At 43.6% G+C, this 13,509-nt stretch overlaps 1 protein-coding gene across 1 annotated transcript; it reads right to left on the minus strand.

Moving 5' to 3' along the window:
• Positions 1-1,781: 1,781 nt before the first annotated feature.
• On the minus strand, positions 1,782-9,519 carry LOC147874405 (eukaryotic translation initiation factor 4 gamma 3-like). Its single transcript, XM_087345816.1, has 9 exons — positions 9,396-9,519; positions 8,722-8,797; positions 7,813-7,959; positions 6,619-6,677; positions 5,770-5,913; positions 5,038-5,175; positions 4,339-4,554; positions 3,688-3,752; positions 1,782-3,072 (listed from the first exon to the last, which is right to left on the minus strand). Exons 1-9 carry the CDS (start codon positions 9,420-9,422, stop codon positions 2,787-2,789), a joined length of 1,158 nt encoding a protein of 385 aa, XP_087201942.1. The 5' UTR covers positions 9,423-9,519; the 3' UTR covers positions 1,782-2,786.
• Between the last annotated feature and the right edge of the window lie 3,990 nt (positions 9,520-13,509).

Genomic DNA, 13,509 nt, shown 5'->3' on the forward strand with positions numbered 1-13,509 from the left:
ATGAATTTATTAAAATGACCTAAAAATTTCTGAACAATTTCTTCATGCAACACTGGCCACGTGCCACCATTCCTGACTATTGCATCTATTAAGTTCCGCCTTGGTTGTTGTAGTTTTTCGCAGTCATAGATGAGGTGATCCACTGTTTGTGCTGCTTTCAGGCATGAGCATGTTGGGTCGTCAATGATTCCAAACCTGTGTAGATATGATTTGTTTTTGCCATGTCCAGTCGTCATTGCTGCCAGTTCAGGACTTATTACAATATTTAGCTTCATTGTTTGTCGCACTGACGGGAAGAATTTCTTGCACGCTGCTCCTTTATTGGTGGCGCTCCACTCATTTTGCCATTTTATAATCCCTTCCTCCTTTGTTTCTTTAATAATTGTACTTTTAGGCTTCTTTGCATGTACTACATTTCCACCATCTTCTGCTGCTGCCTTCGCTAATCTGTCCGCTATTTCATTACCGAAAATTCTGATGTGTGCTTTGATCCACCCAAAATGAATAGTCCAATTTTGATCTTTGAGATTCCTTAATCTCTTTCTTATCTCAGATATTACAAAGCCATGTTTGAAGTTGTTTTTTAGTAGATCGAGAGAAACTTGACTATCTGTGTATGCCGCTACTATTCTTTCCTCAATGCTGATTTCCCTTAAAGTTGTTACTGCATCCAAGGCCTCTAGAATTCCGATCTGCTCAGCTTGATTGTTTGAGCAGTGATCGGGTAACTTGTTTTTAAGCTATGAATTAGTTCTCCATTTTTGAAGATAACAGCGGCAGCGCTCACCTTTCCCTGGTGTTTACTTCCATCTGTATAGATTTCCACAGTGTGTTAATTGAAGTCTTTCACTTCATCAAGAGTTATTCTTTCCGCTGGATGAGACCATTCCTTCTTGTTTAATGGTGCTCCGTACTCGGTAGAGTCATCTTTCAGTCTGTGTATAGTTTTATATATCTGCACTGCTTCTTCGATAGTAATGCAGATAGGATATTCTGTCTTCCTGGTCTTTTCGAAGTGTGCATTTGTCAGTAGTGAGCGACCAGCCCACTGCCTCTGCACTATTTCTACTCAATCCTTATCTTTGTCTGCTATAGCCAACTAGTAGGAATCAGGAGAGACTTGTGTGAGAAATGGCCAGGGAGTTTTGCTTAGGAAACATGTCGTTCATTGTTTTTTGTGCCATAAATCTACGGCATGGGACCGCCGGCTTTAATTCCCTTCCGCAGGAAGTTGTTCTATGGATTTTTATCACCCCTTAAAATTCCATCAAACTCAGCAGTGTTTGAACTCGCGTACCTTGGGTCCAGTGGCGACGACATTAACCACTAGTGCACTGAGGACGACAAGTTCGTTGAAATATTACTTTGCTAAAATAATAACAGGAAAGTTTATGAACATGTTTTTTATTTAATATTCTTAAATATATTAATTAGAAACAATTCAGAAAACATTAAATAATTTAACTATTTAACAAAAAATAAACAATTGAACTATTTTACAAAGAACTAAACTATTTCACTATTTAAATACTGAAGTATTTAACAAAAAAACTAAATAATTTATTTATTTAACAAATGTGAACAATTCAGATATTTAACAAAAAAATGAACAGTCTAACTATTTAAATACTAAACTATTTAACAAAAAATAAACAATTGAACTATTTTACAAAGAACTAAACTATTTTACTATTTAAATACTGAAGTATTTAACAAAAAAACTAAATAATTTATTTATTTAAAAAATTTAAACAATTGAGATATTTGAACAGTCAAAGTATTTTACTATTTAAATACTGAAGTATTTAACAAAAAAACTAAATAATTTATTTATTTAAAAAATTTAAACAATTGAGATATTTGAACAGTCAAAGTATTTAACATCCATTCCTTGGAGCCCAGTTGCTTTGCCGGAGTTCGATGACGTAGTCGATCTTAAACTTTATTCTGCTAGAGAGCACTGCCTTCTTATTTATTAGTTCCTTCATTGTATGAAGGAACTCAGACAGATCCTGCAAGAAAACAAAAATTTAAAGTCACATTTCATGGGCATAATTAACTTCTTACGCTTATAAGCCGACACATAAAACTAGAAAATTCTGCCACTACTCATGTAGTTCACATAGAACTTGCTGTGTGGGAAGGCGCGTGTAAACTTAAATTGAGAGCTGAAGGTTGCTGTCTCGAACAAAACGTAAGTATGTGTCTCATCTAAACTAAGGCATAAACCGAGATTTTCGGTGGCTGAGCCTAGACATGACCCTTCGATCAGATTCCTGCTTTGTCCTGTCAGGACTGAGTGAATTCTGACATGATTCAGCAGAGGTGATGAGAGGAAAAGTAAAAGTCTAACCCAATACTGAGCAAGATTCCCGTCGCACTAGACGGGGACAAGTTGAAGCCACGGCATGAGGCGTCTTCATATGAAACGTGTAAGAGTGCAGAAGAGTATAAGGAAATTCAGAAGAACATGTCACGGTGATCATTTATCACACAGAAACACTATTCAGAATATTGTCAGCGAGCTCAGAAAGGTATTTCATATCAGAATAGATGCAACATCCTCACGCGTTCTTTACAATGTGCACTTTCAAGCATCGAATCCACCTTCTGTGACAGTTCCCAATTTCGCCACCACATGGACTGGAAAGACAGATGGACGAGAAGGTGCGACCAGCCCATAATGCCTTCTCACTATGATTTTGTGCAAAGAATGTATAACAATTAAGAAGACTTGCATGTTACAAAATGGAAGCCAGAAAGTCAGTGAGATCAAAGGGACACACTTACTGCTTTTTGCATTGTACCTTCCGTATAAACCTGTGGTCATCATAGAGCCCAAAGGAAGGCAATAAATTACACGGTAGGAGAACTGCAAAATTAAAACTGAAAGTATTCCAAAATGAAAACAAATATACTTGGCTCTTGCTCTCGAAATCCTTTCCGGCCGTCATCAGTAGTGTGCAGAGGCACTCCAAGGAATGCTCGTCTTCTTGGGAAAGGAGACGTTTAATGCAATGCTGCATGGTGCTTGTGGCGAGCATTTCTGCTTTATGCAGCTCGCCAATAAACCTGTAACATAGTGAAGAATATATCACTTGGGTTGAGTTAAGACAATAGTAAAAGTCCAAAGAACAGAAGAGAAATGAGGTTCTTTGCCTCTACAAGGTACAGAAAGATTTGTGCCTTAAAATAATGAGAACTTTTGTTTAAATAGATGGAATTTAATCAGTGTCTTGTGTGTGATATATATTTTTGAGGTGAAATATAATATTTCTGTACGTGGTCCTGTAAAAATCTGTATCTGTTTATAAATATACAACAGCTGAGACCGAATATTGAAAATTTCAAATTAAATAATTATTTTTATGTAATTTGCATTTGATTCTGTATGGAGGTAAGCCATCAGTGCCATTTCACGATGCAAATACCAAGAAGAAGAAATACCGAGGAAGTGGAGACTTTATGATAGTGTGTGATCATGTAAGCAGCAGCATTATGAAGCACATTTAGAAATTGGTCCTGGATTTTGTGGAACACTTGCATACTGGAGGGCAAGAACCCATTAACATTTCAAATTTCCTCTCAGTCTCTTGTCCTAATTCACAACGCTTAAGTTCACTACTTTCAGAGTCACTGATGAATCAAATGTAGAGCTTCAAAATCACAAAGAAAAATGTAAGTTACCTGATGTTTCCTATGGATTTCATTCGTATCCTTCGCAGTTCCTGCTGTAGTTCGGTTTTCTTTGCCTGCAGAAAAAATAAGTAGAAAAGATTAGAAATCGCCTTTTTTGATGGTATCTTGTAAGAGCCCTTCTTTAATGCACAGCTTTCAACATATGTAAGTTTGCATTTTAAAGTTTGTGTCCACGATACTCAGCCGGTCAAGAAGCCCCCTGCCTTTATGCCTCCAAAAGAACGCCATGACCTAATGAGAAATGTCGAGTGCAGCCGGAGTCCATTATTATGAGAGTTTACAACATTTGGAAAAAAATGAGTACATTAAGTGCTCATTATAGGAAGTTAAACTAACCTAAGAAGTTAGGAAAATGTTTTTTCATCTTGAGGTACCATTTATATCATAATAATTTAAATTAAGTTTATGTGCGTTCTACAGTCAGTCTTTATCAATTATGTCTCTTTCTTGTCTTTCAAGAAGTCTTAAAACCTGAACAACATATTGAATAATAATTTTTCAAATGATAGATATTCATCTTCAAGCAAAAAGGGAGGAGACATCTATTCCATTCGATCAAGCAGACGGAGCTATTCCCAATCTGTGGACAGAAGCGTAATAACACACGACCGTAGACAAAGACATTAGAGAAGAACTTACTGGGTCTGCTGTTTCCTCAATCTCTTTCTGTGTGGCTTCTTGATTTATGCCTGATTCAGAATTCTTTTCAAATTCGGCCCGGCATCGACCTAGCAGCAACTTCCTGAAGGTCACCTCTGGTTCGCCATTGTTCCCACGCTCTGCCGGAACTTTTATGCTGGAGAGAACCTTGCACATTCGTGCATAAATCTCTGTGAACTTTGGTTCATCAACAGCCTGCACATAAAAACACACAACATTATCACTTTGCTCTCATGTTATATTTATGAAAAACAACTCTGTTGAGCATACGTTACATAAACTAAATTTATGAAATGATGGCCACCTAAATGAAGCTTCAACAAAAGTAAATCTTTATCCCTTAAACCTGAGAAACTCAAAATCTCAGTCAGATGCAAGACACATTTCATGACAGCCTTAATTTTCTTGCATAAGATAAACATTTTTAGATGAGAGCAGATAAATTCTAAGCTTGGAGGTGAATTTAAAGAGAGAACAATCAGCTTACTGCTTTTTAAGATTATTATCATAGTGAACAGTAACAATTATAATTTTCACTTGCCCCTAGCGTCTCCAATACTACACTGAGGATAACTTCAATATTTAAGAAATTGAGCTGCAAAGTTACAAAAGAAGGGAATTTCTATCAATATGACGTCTCTGTCTGAATGTATCAGCTGCTAAAGACCGGTGCCTCACCTTTTCAAATATGAGGTCGATGACGCCCTTCAGGCGATCGCTGCTGTCAATTGGCAGAGCCTGGACCTGGGAAACAAGTTTGTCGAACTTGTCAGGCGTGAGTTTGTTGAGCAAACTGCGAGCCTTCTTTAACAGCTCCTGCAACATCAAGTTCCCTCTCATCATCTGACAGAACGCAAACACAGAAATAAAGCGAAACATGTTTTACTTCCTTAAAGCCTTCATAGAGATGATTAAAACCTAGAGCCAGTTGCTCTGTATGCGCCGTCCAGCCGCGTTTTGTCTACACCGAAGAAGAAGTCTGTTGTCATGAGAAGCCAATGTCTATTGAGAAATATAATTACAATGCATACTCATTATATGCAATTAAACACTTGGAAAGGTAAACATTGCTTCTAAAATCAAAAAGTAGGCAAAAAGAAAGTTTATTTTTTAGTGTGGCAAAGTTCCAATAAGAAGTGATGAGGAAATTAGGAGGAGACGAATTCCGGAAATGCTTGCAGCTTCTCAGATGGAAATGTCTGATCTTTAAGAGCATCAAGATTAAAATATAGACCTACAATTTTGCCTGTTCCTTAATTTGGTGATGAACCTTCAGTTTCAATAAGCCACCTAGTTAGTTAGAGTAGACTTAGAGCAGGACTGTTCCTTTCAGCCATCTTGCATTGGGGAAGATACAGCATTATTGACTGTTTCCAGGATCCTGTCCTTAAATGAATGCCAGGAACATACCTGACTCTGGGCAGCCTGCTCGTTGTTGGTCGCCGGCTTCCTTCGCCCAGGTCGCCAGGCGTTTTCAGCTCTCGACAGTTTTACCTCAGTGAGCTTGATTTCAATGATGTTCTTTGTTTCAGTGGCTGGCCTTGCTGCAGGCTGCTGTGAATGACACCAAAGCAACACAACATTAACCAAAAGTGTTCACTCTTAAATGTTGTTTTGATCACAGTTTTACGTACAATTTTTCCATTTTTTGGCTTTAATCATGCATTTAATACATTACTCGATGCTTCCTACAGCTCAGATAATAAGAGACCTGTATGTATAAAGCCCTAAACAGTACATGACTGAAATTAGGCTCCAGGTGTTGTGTTCATCACCTCTCACAAAAAATACAACACTTCTTCTGCTGCAGTTGACATAGAACTGTTCACTTTATTATTTTCTATCACAGTTTATATGTTCACAACTGCATCATCAGTGAAAGATGATACATCCAAATTATGCTATTTCATCTGTGAAAGCCTTGGGTACCCTCTCTTTTGACAGAGAGTACTCGTGTCCGACCCCATCGACATCGCGAGTCACCGAGTAACTGCCTTAAGCTATACTTCGTCCTACAAACTACACTCTGACAGCTACAGATGAAATCCTTCTCCTCCTCTTCAACAAATGATTCAGTCGGAAATGGATTTGACTTCTCACTTTTATTTACACGCCTTAGAAAGCACTTACCTCTTCATTTTTCCAATATCTGACAATTTTCAGTTACTGTTTAGTATTTATGATTTCAAGGAATCGTTCATTAATGCACAGAATAACTCTGAGCCATGCCCCACAATGCAACAGAAAGTTTAAACGTACCTGATTTTTGTCATCCTTGATTGCCTTCAGCTTCTCAATTAGTTGTGTTGCAGCAAAGTCTGTAACAATCGATAATTATTTTAGATAGTAAAATTCCTCTTTTGACTATATGTTAACAAACAAGAAAGTTTGTCTTTCGAAACTGTTACGAATGTAAAGATGGAAAAAGACGAGAGGGTTTTCCGAAGACCAGAAACCCATGTCTCATGCAGCGTAAAGAGTAGTCGGAGACTGTATTTATAAACTCCATCCTGAAATATGTTCATTCAGAACATGAAAATTTAAAGTCCTTATGTGACATTAAAACTGGCAAGATCTCATTACCACAGCCAATACACATCCACAATTAAGAACAGTGTTGCCAGTTAAGACGTAATTCCAATAGGATTTTGTAGTGTTTAGGACTCGCAGACTGCGCATTGGGAGACTCTTGTCTAAGTAATAAATTCATGTCAATACGAAGCCAGCGTCTGCTTCGGTGTTCACACAGAAGTTGAGGAATCTAATTGTGGGTACAATCAAACAAAGTTGCTCCTCATCACTAATGTCCGAAATACAAAGAATTTTGTGGTTTTTGAAAAGGGGACATGACCGTACCAAATCAGAACCACGGTCTAAAAAATAATAAGAGAAGATTAATGTGAGGAATGTTTGTAACCAAACAATTCAGTCTGCTGCTTTGCCCTTTCATCTGCTATATATAATTAAGGTTAAGTGACACAGAAATAATTATGGCTCTTTTAATGTAGTGGCGTACAATTTGTCTCACATTTTAAGTGCAGAACGCAGACACACATTGTTTTAGAACAAGATTGTGCGGGCCTTAGGTGTAAAGAGTGGCAGCTGATAATGTTGAAAATTATCCCACATTTCGACTAACAATGGAGTTGCCTTCTTCAGGTTAGAGATTGCAACCGAAATGTTTTGTGAAATGGATAATTTCAAACTTTAATGCCTTTCACCTCCTAAGGCTCGAGGTCAAAATATGAGAGCAAACTCTCTTCTTCTTTGGGTACATAAATTAGTCTGCAACTCAGGGCGAAGACAAAATATTGAAGGTAACTAGAACAAAATGAATATCTGGATATCTCATGAGACATGCAGGAACATGGTAATGAACAGAATTTCATACTGAGGCAATTTGCAGCCTGTAATCTTTGACTTAGTACTTAAATAGAAAGAGAACAAACATACTTTCTGCTTGCAGCTCCTTGATCTGCTCAGCCTGCAGATTTCTTTCCTTCCTTAGCTTTTCCTTCTCCTCTCTGACGGCTCGGAGACTGACTTTGTGTTTCTCCCCTTGCCGGCGCTCGAACAAGATTTGGTTTTTGAGCTCCGTGTCTGTAACAATTCACGACTGCATCAAATGGTCTGTTAAATTCCTCATGTGACGTTATTTCAAGAAACAGCGTCAGGAGTTAAGTATTACTACGAAAAGAAAAGAGTTTGTTTAGTTAAAAAAAATGAACTGTAATAAGAGTTTGTAATTTTGAAATTGCATTTTTCTTGCCCGTGATCAAAGTCCTAATTCAGTTTAAGAGTCACTTCCAGCTGAGGGAACCATTTGTTGGAAAAACCAGTGTCTCTTACGCAATGCATTACTGATTGCTATTTGCAGTGTTTAAAACTGGGATTTGCATGCTGGTCACCGGAAAACATTCTTCTTAACGAAGACGTCGTTAAACAGCTGGCTCTCATTGAGTCTTCCCGAAAGAGGGATGGGTGTCTACCCTGGGGGACCATCAGGCAGACCTCATCCTCGTCACTTGTGACTGAGGCGCAAGGTACAAGATGGCTTCTGACACGTGGACACAAAATTAATCTTGGTCTCAACTCTCAGAGAGCAAAGTAAACGTACATAATTCACTAGAAAATGATTCTTTGAAGTCCAGCAAATTTAAAATGTCTGAGAATGACTATTAAAAAAGCAAAATTGCAATGCATGTAACATTTCTTGGTTTTCCTTCTGACAAAATCACTTAAAATAATGAAGAGTTGCTGGAAGTCTGGGGGGCATATCTGAACATCTAGAAAGACGTACATAAACATCATACTGACTGTACTCCACAACTTACTGCATGCACGGAATTAAACGACACTTACTCTCTGCTGCCAGCATCCTGATCCTGTTCATCAAGAAGCAAGTGATCCTCGTGTCTTCTGTTTCAGCAGGGTTTACCTGAGGACAGACAAAAAATGAGTCATTTTATAGTCCAAGAATTCTCTGCAACTTCATGAGGTTAATATTTATTATGAAATTGTTGTCCCAGTGACACACAAATCGCATGTGCCTTTGCTGTTTGTGCTGCACTGCTATCGATTTTCGTTTCTGCCAGAAAATATTAAGAAGACCTCACTTATAGAAAGAGAAATTAAGGCTGTGTCAGATAACGAGGGCTTCCTTTTAATGAATGATTTACCTTTAAAATTAGCATGTTAGGAAACGTTTCAAAGCTTTAATTGCAATATACAAGTCAGTTTATGATTAATCTGTAATACAAGACAACGATCCTGAGAAATTAAGCTGTTCACTCAACAATAACTTTCCTCTAGACGAAAAAATTAAGACTGAAAACAACCTTTAACAATGTCTGAATGTGACAAGTGACCCAGTCATAGGTCCCTATCAGCTGTTTAGCTTAGCCGGAATTCAAGTAACTTTGTTGATGATGGCCAACGTGTGTTGCTGCTAGCATTTGAATTCTTAAGAATGACATAAAATCCCTCAAGATAACGAAATAATAATATTAATAATAAGTAGGAAACCCTTGACTCACCCATTGTGAAGAGCTGGAGACCTCCATGTCGCAGGCAGCAAGATTTGAATAACAAATTAAACAGGTTGTAGGAAAGATTTTCACTGCTCACACCAAAATACGTTTCACACTGAGGAGAGCCAACCAACCACTGAGTAGAGTAGTGCCAACCAAACCAACCAAAGAAGCTAACTGAGGGCAGAGGCCTGCGCAAGCGCAAGCATCGTCCCTACCTAGGTGAAACCATTCCTGCGCACAAGACGCATTGCTGGAAATGGTAAACGGTCGTAATATAAGAACGGAAATTTTGCTAACGCTAACGGGGTTTCGTCGTGGCGGGAGCCTCGACCATTCAAACTGGGATTTGTTGCTGCTGATGGGAGGTTATCCTGTCAGGCAAGTTGTCGAAGGAATTTGGTTGGTTGGGTCTCTGGGGTATGAACCCAGAGAGGGAGGGGCCGTTTCGGCTGAAGGCCTCTGCGGCATGGGGGGAAGATCACTTCAGCTGATGGCCTCCATGATCGGGGGGAAGGGTGGCGGGCCGTGCCCCTATTAAGTTATACCCTGGCATTCGCCTTACAACTGAGGAAAGCACGGAAAACCTCAGTCAGGGTAGCCGAGTAGTCTAACCACTCGTTGTGCTGACTTGGCCGTCTTTTGGGGATGGCTTCGGCTGGCCTGCTGAACATCAGTCGCCCTCGGTTGCCCTTGGGTGAACTCTGGCAGCCCTCATTCGGCACGAGTGTCTTCCGAGTTGCCGAACTAAGGGGTTCCCCACACCAGCTAACCTCGAGTCAAACCTCTCAGTTAGTGCTCTGATGTGGTCGGCAAAGAAAGGGACCCCCAGATCCTCATGTATTTGCCTGTTACTAACGTACCAGGGCGCGTTAGTAACAATTCGAAGACACTTGGATTGCAGAACTTGCAGCTTCTGGACGTGGCTGTGGGCAGCTGACCTCCAGATCGGGCATGCGTAATCCATTATGGGACGGATGAGCTGCTTATAGAGTAGTACACCGTTCCTGATTGACAGGCCACTTCTCCTATTGATAAGCGGGCCTAGCACACCTAATCGTTGCGCTGCCTTCTTTCCCACTTGGTTGACGTGCGCCGACCAAGTAAGCCCGGCGTCAAGGGTGACCCCCAGATACTGTGCTGTTTTGACCCATTGGATCGGCTGTCCGAGGAACTGCACTGCTCGGGGCTGTTGGATGTGTCTTCTCGCGGAAATGAAGAGAACCGCGGTGCTCTTCGAGACGTTGATAGCAATCCTCCAGGCCCTGAGCCAGAGCTCAAGTCTACTGAGGTAGGTCTCCAGATACCTGACGAGAAGCGTTGGGCTACGGGACGTGACTACTAGAGCCGTGTCGTCCGCGTATTGTGCTAACTCGACGTGGCGGGACGGTGTGGGTATGTCGTTGACATACAGACTGAAGAGCACAGGGGAGAGAATTCCGCCCTGCACAACTCCAGCCCGCATGGTACGACGTGTGGACATGGCCGACTGGAAGGATGTCTGGAATGTCCGGTCAGCGAGGTAGGAAGAGATGGTTTTTACCAAGTACGACGGGAAGTTGAGGACGGTCAGTTTGTATAGGAGGCCTTGGACCCAGACTGTGTCGAAGGCTTTGGCCACGTCCAGGAAAACCGCGCCGGTTAGCCGCTTCTCATCAAGGTTTCTGTTGACCCTTTCGACGAGGCGAGCCAGCTGTAACGATGTGCTGTGTCTGGGTCGAAACCCAAACTGCTCGTCGCGCAGCAGCCCGCGTTCACTGACCTCGTGTAGGACCCTCGTTAGTAGGATTTTCTCGCAGAGTTTGCCGACCGTGTCGAGAAGACTGATGGGTCTATAGGAAGAAGGTAGCGTGGGGTCCTTCCCCGGCTTCAGTATGGACACCACTCGAGCGTGTTTCCATGCCGAGGGGAAGTGTTGCCTGCGAAGGACCGCGTTGAACACTTTCGTGAGAAAGGTTACCGCGCGTCGTGGGAGATGTTTCAGGACCCTGTTCGGTATACCGTTGGGGCCCGGAGCCTTGCCAAGCTTGAGTCCCTTGATGGCCTGGGCGACCTCCGATGGACTGGTTAATTTTGGTTCATTTACAGGGGCATACTCGTATGCTCGCATCGCCTCGTTAACCATGTCAATTGTAGTCAGGTCCGACGGGTAGTCTACCGGCTGGAACTGGACCTCAAGGCTGTCGGCTAGGGCTTCTGCCTTCTCGGGGTTCGAGAGAGCCAGTCCTCCCATCACTAAGAAGGGGGGCGACGGAGTGGGGACTCGCATCACACGCTTGGTCATTTTCCAAAGCGACTGGTCCTCGCAGTCCAAGGATTCGAGCGTGTCGCTCCACTGTTCGTTCCGCCACTCGTTGAGACGATAGGTCACCGACCTCTGGAGTCGATTGACCTGGGTCTTAAGAGCGGGGTCTCTTGTGACCTGCCATCGCCTCCTCAGCCGGTTCTTCAGGCGTATTTCATCTCGAATACTAGCGGGTAGAAGCGGTCGCCTGTCAATGCGGGGTCGAAGCTTGGGAGCGGACGCTGCTGTGGCTTCCAGGATAGCACTGGTCAGCTCCTCGACGCACTTGTCAATTTCTTCCTCGTCGTTTACCACGGGGTTCCCCGGTAGTCTGCTTTCGAGGCAAGCCTGGAATGCAGCCCAGTCCATTCTCGCGAAGTCCGGGCGATCAGGCAGGTTTTGAAAGGACGATCGGCACGTGGTGTCGACGAGGACGGGCAGGTGATCTGAGCTGAGTGCGGGGCAGACAGTCAGGTGCACCGGTAGGACGAAGTCCTTGATGAGGACAATATCAAGGACGTCAGGTGTGGCGTTGTGTGTGTAGGGAGCCGTGGTTGGAGAATCCGGCCCGTAGATGAAGCAGGAATTTCTGTTGGCGTAATCACGCAGGAGCGAGCCCCTAGTAGAGATAAGGCTAGAATTCCAGTCCGTGTGTTTCGCGTTGAGGTCACCAGCCAAGAGGACCGGGAAACCCCCGCTCAAGCACTCGGTCAGGTCCGACTCTATCCATGGCCGGGTGGGTGCGAGGTATGCCGCCACTAGCTTGACTTTCCTGGTTGCCAGTACCAGGTGAATGGCGGTTGCTTCTAGTTGTTGTAGACCCGATACCGGCACAGGGTAATGATCAATGCCCCTGCGGACAAGGATCGCTGTGCCACCCCCTAGCGTCGGGCGGTCCGTACGGTGGCAAACGTAGTTCGCGAACCTCAAGGCCCGACCCGACGTGAGGTGCGTCTCGTTCAGGAGGCAAACATCGACTCCGTAGTCACCGAGGAACTGCTCCAGCTCCAGCTTCCTGTCGCGGACACCGTCGGCGTTCCAGTAAGCCAGCCGCAAGGCCTTGCTACCGTGTCCTCTAGGCCGTGCAGTCATTGTCGGCCATGAAGAGGAGAACGGTTTTGAGGAGGGCTCGCGGACGAGACCCCCCGGGGGGGAGTGAATGGATCGCGGCGAGGAGACGTCGTGTCAACTCAATGCAGACCCGTGGTGAGAGGGTTTCCAGGATATCTGAGATGTCCTGGAGCGGTGATTGACCCTTGGGTGGGGTGGGGTCAGTCTTCTTGAGAGCAGGTGCTGTGGGATTTGCCACCGGCGCCACAGGACGAGCGGGCTTGGCACGGCCGCCCTTGGGGATAGTCTGCCGCTCAGTCTGTACAATGGCTCCAGTTGGCGTTGGGGCGGGGTTCTTCATAGCCGCAGCCTTGACGACGCGGCCACCACGGACCACGTGGTTCCACCCAGGGCCCAAGTTCTCCTGCTCGAGGGAAGGCTTAGCTAGCGCCGATTTGGGCGCTGGCAGGCGCGTGGAGACGTCGTCCTTTCGGCCGCGATCCCCTTTCGCACGCTGTGCAGCGGCCGTCTTGGCTTCCTTCCACTTACTGCAACCTCTATAGTTCGCAGTGTGGTTGCCTCCGCAGCTGCAGCACTTAAGTTGTTGCTTGGGGGTGGCACACGACCCGGATGGGTGAGCGTCCCCGCAGGCCACGCACCTGGGTGCATAACCGCAGTTCCGCTGCGTGTGCCCGAAGCGTTGGCACCGTTTACACTGCATGGGCCCCTTTGGTGCAACATATGTTTCTACCTTGACCCGCAGACCGCAGATCTCAGTAAGGGAAC

The sequence above is a fragment of the Zootermopsis nevadensis genome, unplaced genomic scaffold (genome assembly GCF_977971745.1).
Source record: "Zootermopsis nevadensis isolate Lab colony 2312 unplaced genomic scaffold, Znev_1.0 Znev_ptg000009l, whole genome shotgun sequence".
NCBI classification, from domain to species: Eukaryota; Metazoa; Arthropoda; class Insecta; order Blattodea; family Termopsidae; genus Zootermopsis; species Zootermopsis nevadensis.